This window comes from Astyanax mexicanus, chromosome 13, assembly GCF_023375975.1.
Source record: "Astyanax mexicanus isolate ESR-SI-001 chromosome 13, AstMex3_surface, whole genome shotgun sequence".
NCBI lineage: Eukaryota > Metazoa > Chordata > Actinopteri > Characiformes > Acestrorhamphidae > Astyanax > Astyanax mexicanus.
The window spans coordinates 49,074,096-49,089,675 of record NC_064420.1 but is presented as its reverse complement, the minus strand read 5'-3'; the positions used below and the strand labels follow the sequence as shown (position 1 = coordinate 49,089,675).

At 31.8% G+C, this 15,580-nt stretch overlaps 1 protein-coding gene and 1 long non-coding RNA gene across 2 annotated transcripts; one reads left to right on the top strand and one right to left on the bottom strand.

Moving 5' to 3' along the window:
- Window positions 1-948: 948 nt before the first annotated feature.
- On the top strand, window positions 949-10,874 carry rab5if (RAB5 interacting factor). The gene is made up of 4 exons (XM_007233824.4): window positions 949-1,239; window positions 8,036-8,139; window positions 9,138-9,267; window positions 10,196-10,874. The coding sequence occupies exons 1-4, from the start codon at window positions 1,123-1,125 to the stop codon at window positions 10,235-10,237; spliced, it is 393 nt and encodes a 130-aa protein (XP_007233886.1). The 5' UTR covers window positions 949-1,122; the 3' UTR covers window positions 10,238-10,874.
- LOC125780652 (uncharacterized) lies at window positions 8,136-14,231 on the bottom strand. Its single transcript, XR_007423923.1, has 3 exons — window positions 13,996-14,231; window positions 12,082-12,145; window positions 8,136-8,339 (listed from the first exon to the last, which is right to left on the bottom strand). It is a non-coding gene; the product is annotated as an uncharacterized LOC125780652 (long non-coding RNA).
- Window positions 14,232-15,580: the final 1,349 nt, after the last annotated feature.

Below are 15,580 nucleotides of genomic sequence, written 5' to 3'. Positions count from 1 at the left end.
TGTTACAGTATGTTACAAATCTCTACACCTTATTCTTACACACAAATAGACTGTAATGTGTTGGTACTGCACTGTCCTGTCTACTATATTGTCTCATGTCTGCTGAATTTATAGAGTGTTCTAGTTCTATGTTGCACAATTTGTTGAACATCTTTACTTTATTGTTGTCTATATTGTACTGTTGTTCCATGTTGAACTGTATTGGTTCCGGAGGAACAGAATTTCATTGCACTGTTTATTTGTACTTGTTCATTTGTACTAGATGGATTGACTTGACATTGTTCACATTTTACTTTTAACTTTTGGGAGTTAGGACTGTAATGTATTTTATTATGTTGTTTAATTTGAGAAATATTTTAACTGTATTGCATTTATGCTTTCTTCTATTGCACGTTCACCTAGACTGTATGTTCCTAAAACATTTTTAAAATGAAATAAACACTTTTACTGAACTATATATCTGTTTATTGTCATTTGTTTTGATGTCAAATGTTTTATGATTTAACTGTTTATATATTTAACTGTAAATAACTTTAATTAATAATAAAAATAAATGTATGTATTAATATAACTGTATTTTTGTCATTTTTGTTTTGATGTTGAATGTTTTATGACTGACTATGGTTTCGTTTGATTGTATTATTACTTTATTTCTTGTTCACTATTTTATTTAACTCTACTGTAAATAACTTTAATTAATAATGAGAAATAATCTATGCATTAAGTTAAATATTATTAGTTATCTTTTTTTACATTGTTGATTTATTATCATATAGCGTAAAATAATACTGTATGGTTAATTGAATTCATAGTGCACTATTTATTTATTTATTTATTTATTTATTTATTTAACGCTTCCTTGCGCACTCCTCTCCAACAGGTGGCGCTGTTAGTGTTTTCCTTGCCATTTCTCGGATTTAAAGGAAATTTTCTGATTGGTTGAGAAGTACAGACGTCGCAGTGTCTGAATGGCCAGAGAGGCGCATGCGCAGTGAGGCTTTAGCACACAGCATTAATGAACGGCGTTGAAAGCGAAATAGAGCCAAAAGAAGCTGCAGCTTAAAAACATAAAACCACAAAACTCATCCGAGATCGAGACAGAACCAGAACCCGAACCCGAGAATGAAGAACAGCACCAGCAGCAGCAAGAAGAAAGAGGAATCAGCAGCTCAGAGTAACGGAGTCAAACTGAACACATGGAGTAAAGCAGTGAGCAGCAAAGCAGTGTGGGAGGATAAGGTACATATAAACACATTATATATGGCTATAGTAATCAGAGAGAGAATGTTAGTATTTGGCTATACAAGTCAAAGAAAGAAAAAAAATTAAGCATTTTTGTGTATAGAAATCAGAGGGGGAATGTGAGTTTTTTAGTATAGAATTCAGAAAATATGAGTAACTATAAATCAAAGTCAGTGAATGTAAGTAATTGAGTACATAATTGAGAGAGAGTTTGTAAGGGTTTAAGTATTGTAATCAGAGAGAGAATGTGAGTATTTGAGTATAGTAATCAGAGAGAGATTGTGAGTATTTGAGTATAGATATCAGAAAGAATGTGAGTATTTTGAGTATTGTAATCAAAAAGAGAATGTGAGTATTTGAGTATAGTAATCAGAGAGAGAATGTGAGTATTTGAGTATAGTAATCAGAGAGAGAATACGAGGATTTGAGTATAGAAATCAGAGAGAGAATGTGAGTATTTGAGTATAGAAATCAGAGAGAGAATGTGAGTATTTTGAGTATTGTAATCAGAGAGAGAATGTGAGTATTTTGAGTATTGTAATCAGAGAGAGAATGTGAGTATTTTGAGTATTGTAATCAGAGAGAGAATACGAGTATTTGAGTATAGAAATCAGAGAGAATGAGTAGTTCAGAGAATATAGGATTTAGAGAAAGAGAGATTGGGAGTATTGAAATACGAGTATGAGGATGTAAAAAAGAGAGAGAGTATGGAGTATTAATGCCACCCAGTTTACAATATTACAGCAACACAAAAATGTCAGGAAATATACACAAAAATATACCAAAAATATATGATAATGAAAAATAATTTCCCAAAATATGTGTTTTGGTATTCAGTGACCAAGTAAACAAACAGTATGTAAGTAGAGACATTGCACACAATGTTAAAAGTGAGAGGTTTGAGTGTAAAACATGGGTACAGCGATAGAGACTGGGTGTGAGAGACTATAAGCACTTAAATAGGAGGGTGTGAATGAGTACAAAAGTGTAAAGAGGTTTATTTTGAATATAAAAGGATCAGAGAGAATGGAAGTATTGGGGAGTGAAGGTGAGTGAGTGAGTGAATGTGTATTGTGGTATAAAGGTGATAAAAGGAGTGTAAGAGGAGTATAGAAGAGAAGTAGAGGGTGAAAGAGACTTAAAGTATAGAGAAGAGAGTATAAACACAAATTAGAGTGAGAGAATGTGAATATATAAAGGAAACAAACAGTATTAGGGAGACTATATTCGTAAAATATGTTTGTCTAATGGTAAAGACTATGAATGAGTGTAAATGTAAGTAAACAAATGAGTATGAGGATGCAAAAGCTGACAGACAGTATAAAAGAAAAACTATAAAAGACAAAAATAAGGGGTATAGGGAAGAGTGTGAGGACTGGAGCATAAGATTATCCTTTAGTAATTACAATATTACAGCAGTGTAGAGGACAGGGCAGAAGTGTCCAAAATATGTATAAAAAAATCTATATACAACGTGTAGAAGGTGAGAGAGTTTAAATAAGACTGTAAAACAGAAAATTTTAGTATTAATGTATAAAGAGGAGTATATTGAATTTGTCATGAAAGTGCATATGAATAAAGAGAGAGTATGAGGGTATAAAGAGTCAAAGACAGTATAAATGATGGAATATAGAAGACAGAGAAGATGTTAGTATGTTGTTAGTATAAATGAGTATGAGAGTATAATGGAGAGAAAGCCATTGATATGAGAGTGTAGAGAGAAAGAAAATAAGTATAAAGGAGTGACAGTGTGAGTGAGTAAAAAAAAAAGGAGACTGTTCGAATATGAAGAGAGAGAGATTACAAAGAGAGTTGAGAGTGTAAACAAGATTAAATTGTGATAACGACTGGGGAGAGACAGAGAATAAGTGAGTAGTAGGAGAGTATTTAGAGTGTAAAAAGTGTAAAAGAGGCGAGTTATCAGTGTTAATGGTGAGAGAATACAAGAGAATGTGAGTAAGAGAGTGTTAAGGGATTAAAAGAGGCTATAAAGGAAAGAACATTTATCTTAAATTGAGCCACTTATCCCTACCCTTCTGTTTTGCATGTACACACCTAGGGGGAGGGTGTCTCGATTCTTGTTAGAATGGAGGGGGAGGGGAAACCACTGTATTACCATAGTTTAATGTGTAGTTTCAATATTTTAGGGCTAACAAGCACAAAGAAATTCACAAGTAGTTTGTCTCAGTATGTAGTTCAGTAGCTAGCTAACTTTCCTGTCCACCTTAAATGGTGCAACAGATGGCTGCAGCATTTAAGGTGAAACGGAAAAATAAAATAAAAGCTAGTCCAATTAAGGGTCGGACAATAATCATTTTTTACACTTTCTGAAGGCATAAAAGGCCATAAAATTAACTAGTTAACCAGCAGTTAGGTTGATGAACTTTAGCGCTCCACTGCTATAACTATAACTGCTTAAAAGGTTGTACAAATTCTTAGGGCAAGGGATAGCTCTGTTACACAAAAAAACAAGGGGTACAAAAGAGAAATGAGTGAGTGATTATTTGAATATATATATATATATATATATATATATATATATATATATATATATATATATATATATATATATATATATATATATATATATATATATATATACACACACATATATATATATATATATATTAGGGGTGTCACGATTCTCTAAATCCTCGATTCGATTTCATTTTCGATTTGAGGGTCACGATTCGATTCGATTCTCGATTTTCTTGTTTTTTTTTCTTGTTATTATTTTATGCCTCATAAAATTTAAATAATATATTTATTATTATTATTATTATAAATATTATTATTTATTAAGATATATATGGTAATGCCATCTAGTGACTTTTTTTGGTAGCAACAGTGTGCACTATTAAAACAAGCAGTTTATCAGAGCTGTGTGTGGATGGCTGGTGAAACTGCTCATTACATGAAGCTGCAGTTCTTCATCCAACCACTAGCAGCAGCAGCACAAGCCCCGCTCTCTTCACTCAGTCACTACTTCAGTACAGCCCAGCCACGGGCTACAGAGCTCAGCCAGTCCGTTTTTACTGTTTCTGTAAACAAATAAAGGTTTTAACCCCACTAACCGGATAATACAGCTCACTACAGTTCATCTTTCAGCCCAAGCAGCTAACAGCAGCAGGTTAGAACAGCCGACACGGAGGCACTGCTCGGATTACATTATAAACAGGTCAGTTAGCGCGCTGCTAACCTCAGGATGTTTATAACTACGGAGTTTAGTGGACACACCACGGCCGCCAGGTAAGTCTTTTAAAGGCTACTGAAGACTATTAAAGGCTATTAGAGTGTAACCCCTGGCTCCCAGGGGTTACAAGAGGTTATTGAAAGCATTATTGGGGGGCAGAAATCAGTACAGGCTGGTTAGATAAGTGATGTGGGTATTGTCTTATAAATATTTACACATAACTTATATCTCTCCTGAAAAGCTTTTATTTTAGTCAGAAACACGCTTGTGTTTACTTTATCTGAGAGAAAGATGTTTTTTTAATTCAATGGAAAGCAACAGGTGTAGTCAATTATAAGTTTAAGATTTTTAATCCACCTCACTGTGATCTATAGTCAGTGTTCTCAAGTCACACTGACACACGCATTTCAGCGAGTTCACACGCTCTCACCTGCGCGCACCCACCCCTCCGTTAGATACAGATACAAAACCTGCGCGCCCAACCCCCGCCCCCCCTCCCCCCGTTGGACAGATAAAAACAGTGATCACACTCCCGCCGACTGCGCTCATGCAGTGGCTATCTCTATTTAAATGAATAGGATGCGCTGTGTTGGTGCCGCGCCATTTGCGTAGCGCGCTGCGCTATTTGCGTAGCGCGCGCGGGAGGGATCGTCGATCCTCTTTTTGACTTCGATACTCGAGATCGTGACCTCATTTCGATTCGATTTCGATAAAATATCGAGATCGTGACACCCCTAATATATATATATATGTGTATATATATATATATATATATATATATATATATATATGTGTGTATATATATATATATATATATATATATATATATATATATATGTGTGTATATATATATATATATATATATATATATATATATATATATATATGTGTGTATATATATATATATATATATATATATATATATATATATATATATATATATATATATATATATACACATATATATATATATATATATGGGTGGGTGGGAAGGGAAAATGCAGTATAATGGACAGTATAAAGGAGACAACATATAAAGAAGTTACTGTTCGATGCTAGTGTTCGTATATGTAAGGGAGACAGAATAAGTAAATAAGTAATGAAAAGGAATAGGAGAAATGTGAGTATGAGCGTAAAGGAGAGGACACTGTGCTTGAAATGAATTATCACAGAGATAGATTATGACAGTATAAATGCGACCGAATGAGTATGAAAGTATTACATGAAGAGTATACAAACAAAAAGCATATAATAACATTAAGGTGTCAGCAACATTCAAAGAGGCTTTAATAGAGAAGAATGTGAGTTAAAGGATCATAGAAAATATGGCAAGAGTTGTTCTGATTGGCTGACCTTTTTGTGACTCACTCAAAATAGCAGTCTAGGTTGAAACACTACTCATTTTGTAGGCTTTATGGGCAAGGCTAAACTGCTGTAGTACTGTTATTTTTATGGATGTTTGTAAGAGTGTTTTTGTGACATTTGCAGCTTGTGAGGTAACTGTACACTTATACACTTTTACAGTGATTGCACATAATGATGAACCCTTTGTTACAAAAAAAAGACGGATATTTGCAGGGTTCACACACTTTTTAACCAATAAATTTCCATGATTTTTTCATGACTTTTCCATACCGTCAAAGCACATTTTTATGACCATACGATTTTTTAAAACAGTGCAGACATGGACAATAAAAACAAAAATCAACAAAATCTATAATCAAAATTGATTATAGTAGGCCTAAAATAAATCTGACACACAATTTTTAAGAAAAAAATTAGTGACAGATCCTGAGAGCGCTATTGTGTCGGGCTAAATTACTGAATTAACTATGTGCTGACGTATTTATTAGCTCAAAATAGATTTTTTCCACTGATAAAGTAAAGCACAAAGATTTGTAGACCAAATTTCCATGACTTTTTCAAAACTTTTCTGTGCATTTTTATTTTTCCAAAACGTATCCAGGCCTTTGGAAACTGCTATTTTAAAAATTCCATGACTTTTCCAGGTTATTCATGACAGTATGAACCCTGTATTTGGTAGTTTTTAATGATCTGGGATGTTTAATACAGTATTATAGGTGTAGAACTCGTAGATACTCAGTGTATGTAGTGTGCTATTTATTTTAAATCATGCAGCAGGTGTAGACACTAGTCTTAAGTGTATTAGGGGTCTTAATAGTACATCTTATTGGGAGCTAAGGATACCATTGACAATTGGAACACCAGCAACAAGTGTTAGACCCTATATAGAGCAGTGCTTACTAAAATATCATTGATTTCAAACAATTTTTGAGACAGGATGTTCCGGCAACCCTTCTGCCCAAATAATTGGTGCGAATGACACAGTGTGTGTCTATGCGGTACTGTTACAGTGGGATCCTGTGAGATTTCAACTGCCAGACGGATTTAAGAAGATAATCCAGGCGAACAAATCTAACGTGGCGTATGGGTAGATAAAGGCCTGTGTGGGCTGAGCTCTCCCTTTAAAACAGGAGTAACACACGCAGTATATGTTATAAAATTATTATAAAATTATAAAATTATGTGTTTTGTTGTATAGATTATATAGTTTTGTGTCTTGACTAGCATTTAGGTTGATTTAGGTAAACATATAGGATCTCAACAAATAAATTCTTGTTAATTAATAATAATGTATTATATATCTCTTATTTTAAATCATTGTAATATAGGGTAGTTTAGTGTAATATAGTGTTTTTGTTTGGTTCTCAATACCCTAAAAATAGATATATACTATGTATAGGCACATCTTTATATAAAAATAAAACTGTATATTCAAAGTTATGTAAAAATTGATTGCCATACAAAATGTTTGTAACATTCTGACTTTGATTAAAAATTATTTTATTTTATTTCTGATTGCAATTATTAAATATTTGTAAAATTAAATAATAATAAACTTAACATTAAATTAAAAGTTGTTGAAAGTTAAATATGTAGTTTCATTATTATGCTATGAGACTGTTCTTATTATATCAACTACAAAAATAACTAATATTATTATACAATTATTTATGGGTAAAATATTGCCTAAACAAAAACAGCCTATTCAGATTAAAAGGTATGAAGTTTCCTGTGAGTAACTGTTTTTGGTTCTGGTAAATGTGTTTTCTGCTCTGATCCTAATCTGTGAAATTTGAGCCCTAGTTCAGATTAGAGGTTAGAGAGCGGTAAAGCTCTTGTCTGACCAGTTTATAGTGTTTGGAAATAAACTACAGCATGTTTTGCAGTCAATAAAAATGTCAATGCACACATAACTAGTAGTTGTGATTACCACAACAATTAGAATTAGGCATAAGCAATTATCAGTAGTTTATATACAGATTAATAATTCAGATTTACTCTTTAATCGGTTAAAAAGCATTAAATTAGAAGAGCATATGTTTTAAAACAGTGTCTCTGAGAAACAGAAGAATAAATTTGTCAGGCAAATTTAAACAAATGTGCTTTAGAGTGCATTACACTTAATAATGCATACACCTGTCTATTTGCAGTTGTATTATTGGACCTTTGTTAGTATATCAAATTTTATGTTGTATTTCCTGCATTTGTTTTATGTTCTTTTTTTTCCCTCTACAGGATGAATTTTTAGATGTTGTCTACTGGTTTCGTCAGATCATCGCCATCGTATTAGGAATAATTTGGGGAGTCGCTCCACTGAAGGGTTTCCTGGGCATAGCCATGTAAGTTAAACAGCACCTACTCACAGAAAATAAAAAAAAAGTAAGCTATAAAATGCTGTCAGAGTTGTTGAGTAATAAAGTACAAATACTCTTACCTTACGTAAGTAGAAATGTTGGTTATCCATACCTTACTGGAGTCATCTGGATTATCTGGTAGAACAGCCCCAAGCTCCTCCGCCATACCAGTGGGATAAGTTCAACTATGCTCCCATGGAAACAAAATATGTGGAATAAACTTTTACATACATTTAACACAAGTTAACGTTAAATCCAGCAAGAATAAGTAATATTTGAGAATACTTGTTTTTTAATGAAAGTCTAGGCTACTGGAAGCCAGTAATGTTAGTAAAAAACTGTCCTGCAGTAGAAGTGTATAATTTGAGAAACTTGGCTTTATTAGTCTCGCTTTTAACTGTTATTATATTTCAGTTGCTTTAAAACATTTATGTTTAAAAAAACATATAATGTGGCAAGAATTTAGTTTTAATAAACATTAGTTAAAATAGTGAACATATGAACAAAATACATTTATTTGACTAAAACTAATAATAAATAATAATAAGTAAATGTCAAAAATGTGACAAAGTCTAATATATATTTTAGTTAAAAGATTAAAACTAAATCAAAGTCACCTGTGAAAATTAACACTCAAGCGAATCCCAGACCGCCGTTTTTAGAAGGACCCAGTATTGGTACTCTATCAGCTTTCACACTTGACTAAGCGTACTGAACCATCAGAGAAAGCGCACCTGGCTCCAAAAAAGCCCTAAGTTGATGCCCTAAGTTCAAGTTAGTTGTTTTTATAATTTGGTTTGCAACAATTTCTACAGTCCCTGGCAGTCCCATAATTCCGCGCAATCCTTGTATAAAAATACATCTTTCTATTGTAAATATGTAAGCTCTAAGTTTTTAAGGTTTTGCTTTTTAGGGCCTGAACTGTCTTTTATGTCATATCTGTATCTGTACAATATCCGTATTTTTTATTTTTTGCCCCTCAGTTTCTGCGTCATCAACGCGGGGGTCCTGTACGTCTACTTCAGCAGCTTCCAGCAAGTGGACGAGGAGGAGTACGGGGGAACATGGGAACTGACCAAAGAAGGCTTTATGACTTCTTTTGCTTTATTCTTGGTAATTTCCCTTTGTATGGTCAGAAATTATAAAAATGCCAAACAAGTTTTTAATAATGGCGATGTGCTACAGACTGTAATAGGGGGAGAACACTCTCTCTATAAAACTGTTTAACATATTGGTGTCAAATACTGTAATATTACTCTACCACCTCAGTCCACATGTTTCTCTCACTTCAGATGCTGCTTCTGGTTCTCCTAGCTTGTCAACAAGTGCATGTGTAAAAGTGCAAACATTTCTGTATTGCACAGGGAACGAAAAATAGCAAATATATATAAAAAACAAAACAAAAAAAACAGCGAGTTTATGGTATTTATATGGAAAACGTATTAATAATGGTTAAATAATGGACATGAGTAATGTAAATAATTGCAGTATTTAATTAGCAATTACTGGCTCAAAGCTGTTTTGCAAATATTGACCAAAAGTGTTCTGTCCAAAGGCATTTTCTTTTTTGAGCTTAGATTCCCAAGAAGTACTAAGTGGAGAAAACAATATTTGTATGTATTCAAAAAATATTTTTAAATAAAATTGATAAAAAATGTCTCCACTTTTTAATTATTATTATTTTTTTATCCTGGACCTCCATTTTCCCCCCTGCTATAAATACACTAATGCTTTAAACAACCACTCATTAACAGAAGCACACATGCATTTGTTGACAAGCTGAGTGGTACAGAAGCAGCATCTGTAGTGGGGGCAAAAGTTCTGAATCAATAGAGTGATTTTACAGGATTTTACACCTTTATTATAATTCGGGTTAAGCAGTGCTACACAGTTCTGGAGAGAGGAACTGTGCAGCTTCACCAAAATTACACTCCATAACAGTTGGTGGAGCATCAACATGATGATGATCTAAAGCTGATGTTTTAAGGTAATATTGATATATAAATGTTAATATGCTAAATATTATCTACTGTTTTAATAGGTGGTGTGGATAATATTCTACACAGCGCTACACTACGACTGAGAACTTGAGGAGATCCCGTTATAGAAACATGAACATACAGATGTAAGGCTGGAATGGGTGCGTCTCTGAGGCGTTCCGCATGCGCCACCAGCAGCATAGCGGAGCCTGGAGACCGAGGTGCATCATGGGTACAACGAATGACTTCTTGATCCATGGGTCATTGAGTTTTTTAAGCTAATACTGTCCAGTGCACTGCCATGTGTTATGATTCAATGCTTTTATTTAATTTTCTTTCATATGAATGACTTTGAATCTGCAGAGTTAGACATTAATTTAAGATTTAAGCACCCCCCTACACACATACACTCATACAGTAGCTTCTAGATCAGATATTCTCGCCCCATGTTCTGCTTAGATAAATTAACAGGAGTGTACATTCTGTATAGTTTAAATTCTTACTCTCATCAGGTCTGCAATGTATTGATGAATTCATTGTGTTTCTCGGTTATGTCTCATCTGATGTGACCATTCTGTACTTCTCAGTATTTTATAGCGTATTAATAGAAGTGCAAATGTACATGTCAGCTTAAAGTACTGTACCTGGTACTTATGGACAGACTGTATTTTATGCCTGATTTTTTTTTTTCTGAGGAGTTGCATTAAATCACGGGCTTTGTCTGCCCCAGGTTTTCCAACAGATGTGTGTTTTTTTTTTCTTTTAGGATATTGATATGAGCACAGAATCACAGAATTGAGGAATAAAAGTGGAATTCAGAAATAATAACTGATGTTCATTACAGTGAGCTTTTAAGTCTATGCCAGTTATCTGTTTATTCATTTACTCCTCATCTGAAATTAATTTGAATTAAATTTAAAATACCTTGATGATTGATATGATTTAAATATGATTAATCTAAATTAATCACAGAGCATGTAATTAATTGGATTACATTTTTAAATCACCTGATTTAAAAATCTAAAAATCTGAAATGTGACTGAAAACAGAAAAAAATAAAACCGAAGTTGCCGAAGATTTCTTAGTGCCCTATTCGAGGGAGAGGACTTAAAAAGTGTGATTTTCATTCCTTGAACAAAGAAAAATATTATCTATTTATTTATTTGTCTTCAGTATTAATGTATATTAAAATATGGCTAGAACAAAATCCGTTTATAAAACATTGTGTTACAGGGTATAGCATTAGAAGGTATAGCATTTATTTCTTATGGATGTTGAAGAATGGATGGGTAAGTAAATAACTACAGGAATAATGCATTAATAAATAAGTAGGTGGAAAGATGTACTGAACCCCCGATCTAAATTTTGGTGCAACAATGGCACTGTGTCTGATTTCAGTACTGCTCATTGCACTTAAATTAAGGGTGCATCTTGACTGCTTTTTAAGTATGCATTACAGATAAGTGTCAGTTAAGTAAAGTATTCAGTTAAGTAAATATTCACAATACATATTTAGAACTGGTTGGTTTAGAGTGTGGTTATATTATAAACCATAATCCCACAATGCAGTGCAAAATGGGAGGAGCTTTGCACATCTGGAACAATATTTACAAAATGTTAGGAGACCTTGAGATATGTTGGGATAACAACACTTCATCAATTTCTGACAGTACTGAACAGGTAAGTACATTGATATATTTATCAAACTCAATAATAAGTTGTAATTGTAATTGTAAGTAGGCTTTTCAACCATCGTAACAACTATGCAATATTTATAGCCTATAGCCTTTATTAACAAGAAGTAAACTTTATGTTATAGTAAAAATCATGCATCATGAGGAGATGATTTAGGCAAAAGTTAAATAAATAATATGTAATAAATATAAAAGATACATGTCCAGTAACAACTATTAAAATATCAATATAAAATAAAAATATCATCACTTACCAATTAGGGACGAGTCCTGAATCGTGGAGATTGATTCAGTGAAGGTAGTCGCCATCTTGGAAATCTATTAAAATAAATGAGGTCATATTTTATTTAGAGTTAGGCATAATAAACTCTTGACATTATCCTAAAGGGGTAGAATCATTTTCATATTGTAATTTTTTTCAAAACTGAAATTTTTGCACATAAGGCTAAAAGGAGCTGCTTACTATTCGTAAAATAAAATAAAATAAAAATATTAAAAAAATTAAAATACAGGAAACACAATAAAAAGTGCTGCCTGTATAGAACTAAAAAATTTAATCATGAATCATTAATATATTTAAAGAATATCAAGGTAATTTTTTTTACAACATTGCCCAGCCCTAGTGTCCAGTAACAACTATTTTTTTAAAATATGTTCTAAAAAGCAGCACAATACATATATACATATATAGCTAGCTACAATGTACAATTAAAGTAGTAAAGGCTAGTGTACTTAATTAATTATTATTATAGATTTAAAGCAGTGTAAATAAATAAATTATGTTATTTATAAATTATAAATTATATTATTTAATATTTTTTCCAAGAAAAAATATAAGTTTTGAAAGCTTGGGAGTCCTTGTGGATATTTTTGGAAGTTTTTCATAACAAATGGATTATTTGAATCAGATGTTTTATATACACTTTACATATTCTTGCACATATGCCTATTTTTTTTAATTATGACCCACTTGTACATCTCATTGTATTGGATGTAGACATGCCTTGAAACGTTATATTAAAAATACAGTACAGTGTGGTATTATGTAATTCTTCTGGGTGATGGCTTTGTCACACACATTTAACCAAAAGTTTTTTGCACACTGCTATATCAGTATTGGCATTCCTCCATTAAATCAAATGTTTTTGGACACTTATCTAGCAGTCAAATATATTGGTATTCCTCTATTTATCCAAATGTTTGTGGACACTTCTCTGGCTGACAAAAGTTTTGGCATACAACCATTTAGCAAAATATTTATGGACACTTCTATATCAGCCAAAGTATTGACATTACATCATTTAACCAAAAGGTTTTAGACATTTCTATCTGACAAAAGTATTGGCATTCCACCATAAAACCAAATGTTTTGGACAAATTTCTATCCGACAAAAGTTTTGCCATTCCACCATAAAACCAAATGTTTTTGGACAAATTTCTATCTGACAAAATTTTTTGGCATTCCACCATTAAACCAAATGTTTTTGGACAAATTTCTATCTGACAAAAGTATTGGCATGTCACCATTGAACCAAATATTTTTGACTTCAGCATTTCGCCATTAGTTTTTGGACACAGACCCATTAGCTGAAATTATTTTCACACTACCATTTAGACATATGTTTTGGACTCCAAAAGCAGTATTTTGAACATTATTAGCTGCTTTTCCAAGTCAAACTTTCCTTTTCTATTTTAAAAGAATTTAGGTTAGTGTTTTAGCCTTAGTTCTAGTTTTCTATTGTTATAAAGTGATTTAGGTTAACTGTTACATATTTAACTAACCTATTAATTTTTTAACCTCAATTAATATAACGTTATATAAAACAAAATTAGTTACAGTACCAAAAGTCACAATTATACCTAGCTATATTTCTTTTGCCCACACAACCACAGCCAGTTATGTTAAAAATTTTATTTTTTCCCTCTTTAGCCCTCATTTTTAAGGCCAACAAGTAAATTCCACCCAGCTGAACATTTATACCTCTAATGTAGTTTGCTATAATATGGTAAATACGCTAATTAGCTAATTACAGTTGTTTAACATTAGTAAATTGTTTAAAGAAAATAGCGAGTTTCTTTAAAAATACAATAATAAATATCATATATAATTAACAGTAATAGAATATGACTATATATGGAACGCTTTATTAAAAAAAATAAACATTTACCTGAGCAAACGAAGCGTCCGCGGGTTATACAGGACGCTGAGGTAAATTAGCCGCTTAGCTAACGATTTACCTCAGAATTGAATTCCCGCGCTTTTGATTAGACCAGCTGTGAGTCCGGCAGGTGCAGCGCTGCCGCCTGGCCCGCTGATCTACAACTCATCTCCGCCAGCACCCTGTAGTGTTTATGTTCTACCGATCATCAGATCTGCAGGCTGGGTTTTAAATGAGCGATTAAACGGAAGATATAATTATTATATAAACTGCACAATAATTTCTGAAACATAAAAGTTAACACAGTTAAATATTTTTTATTGAATATCTGTGTGCCGGACTTTCTGCTTTAAGTACAGTAGGCAATGTACTACATTCCAGAAACAAAAAAATATTAATTATTTAAAAACATAAAGTGATGCACAAGCTATTGTTTCCTTTACAATTATTTATTTATTTATATATTTATTTATTTATGTATTTATTTTAAAGAATTGTAAGTAAACCCCTTCAACCTTACATGTTTTTATATTAAACAAGGTGTAAAAAATAACCTCCTTCTATTTCAGTTAAGAAAAAGTGTAAAATATGAAAATATTTTACAAAAATATCACTGCCACATAAACCAACATTAAATCTATTTCCTCCTATCTTTCTGGTTTAAGCTTCATTTACAGGTAGATTTATAGGATCTCAACAAAATGAGGTTCACTCCTTAAACGATTTTTAATTAATAATTATTAATAATGTTTTATAAAATGTTAAATCTGTATAGTATTTTAACTATTTGTTTCATGTCAGTACACAAAAAAAACAGAAAAAAGAGGGAAAGAATATATGACTATTTTCATGTCAATACCATAAACCACAAAAGAATAGGAAAAAAAAATAAAAAAATATATATATATAATTTATTTTATATAATTTATTTGATTTATAAACCAACACACAAGCAATTTTCTCCCCTTTATTTCTGCTTTAAGCTTCATTTACAGGTAGATTTATAGGATCTCAACAAAACGAAAAATTATTCTTAATAAAAAGATATTAGTAATGTTTTATAAAAGGTTTTTACCCAAAAAAAAAAACATATAAAAGTATTTTTGATCTCTTGCTCAATTTCAATATTATTAAAAACCATGAAACAAGTCAATTTTCCAATTTTCTCCCTCTCTTTCTGGTTTAAGCTCTATATAGGTAGATTTATAGGATCTCAACGAATGAGGTTCATTCCCTAAACGAAAAATGATTCTTTATGAAAAAGTATTAATAATGTTTTCTAAAATGTTTTTTAAAGTATGTTTTTCATTCCAGTACCATAAAACCATAAAAAAGGGGGAAAGAAACATATAAAAGTGTTTTTAAACTGTCATTACCCGTAAAAAAAAAAAAAAAAAAAAAAAAAAAAAAAAATATATATATATATATATATATATATATATATATATATATATATATGTATACCTACTATTAAAAGTGTAATATTTGTTTCTGCTAATTGACCATTAAAACCGAGCTTTTATTAAAAGGTTTTGGAACCAAAATGTTAATAATAGTTGGGAAATTGTTGATGTGTCATTTACATTACTGTTGC

Excerpts from the sequence above, each read along its gene's own strand:
- rab5if (XM_007233824.4), top strand. The coding sequence starts at position 1,123 with ATGAAGAACAGCACCAGCAGCAGCAAGAAGAAAGAGGAATCAGCAGCT. Across the intron at positions 8,140-9,137 it reads GGTTTCCTGGGCATAGCCAT|TTTCTGCGTCATCAACGCGG; the intron begins GTAAGTTAAACA and ends TTTGCCCCTCAG. Across the intron at positions 9,268-10,195 it reads CTTCTTTTGCTTTATTCTTG|GTGGTGTGGATAATATTCTA; the intron begins GTAATTTCCCTT and ends CTGTTTTAATAG.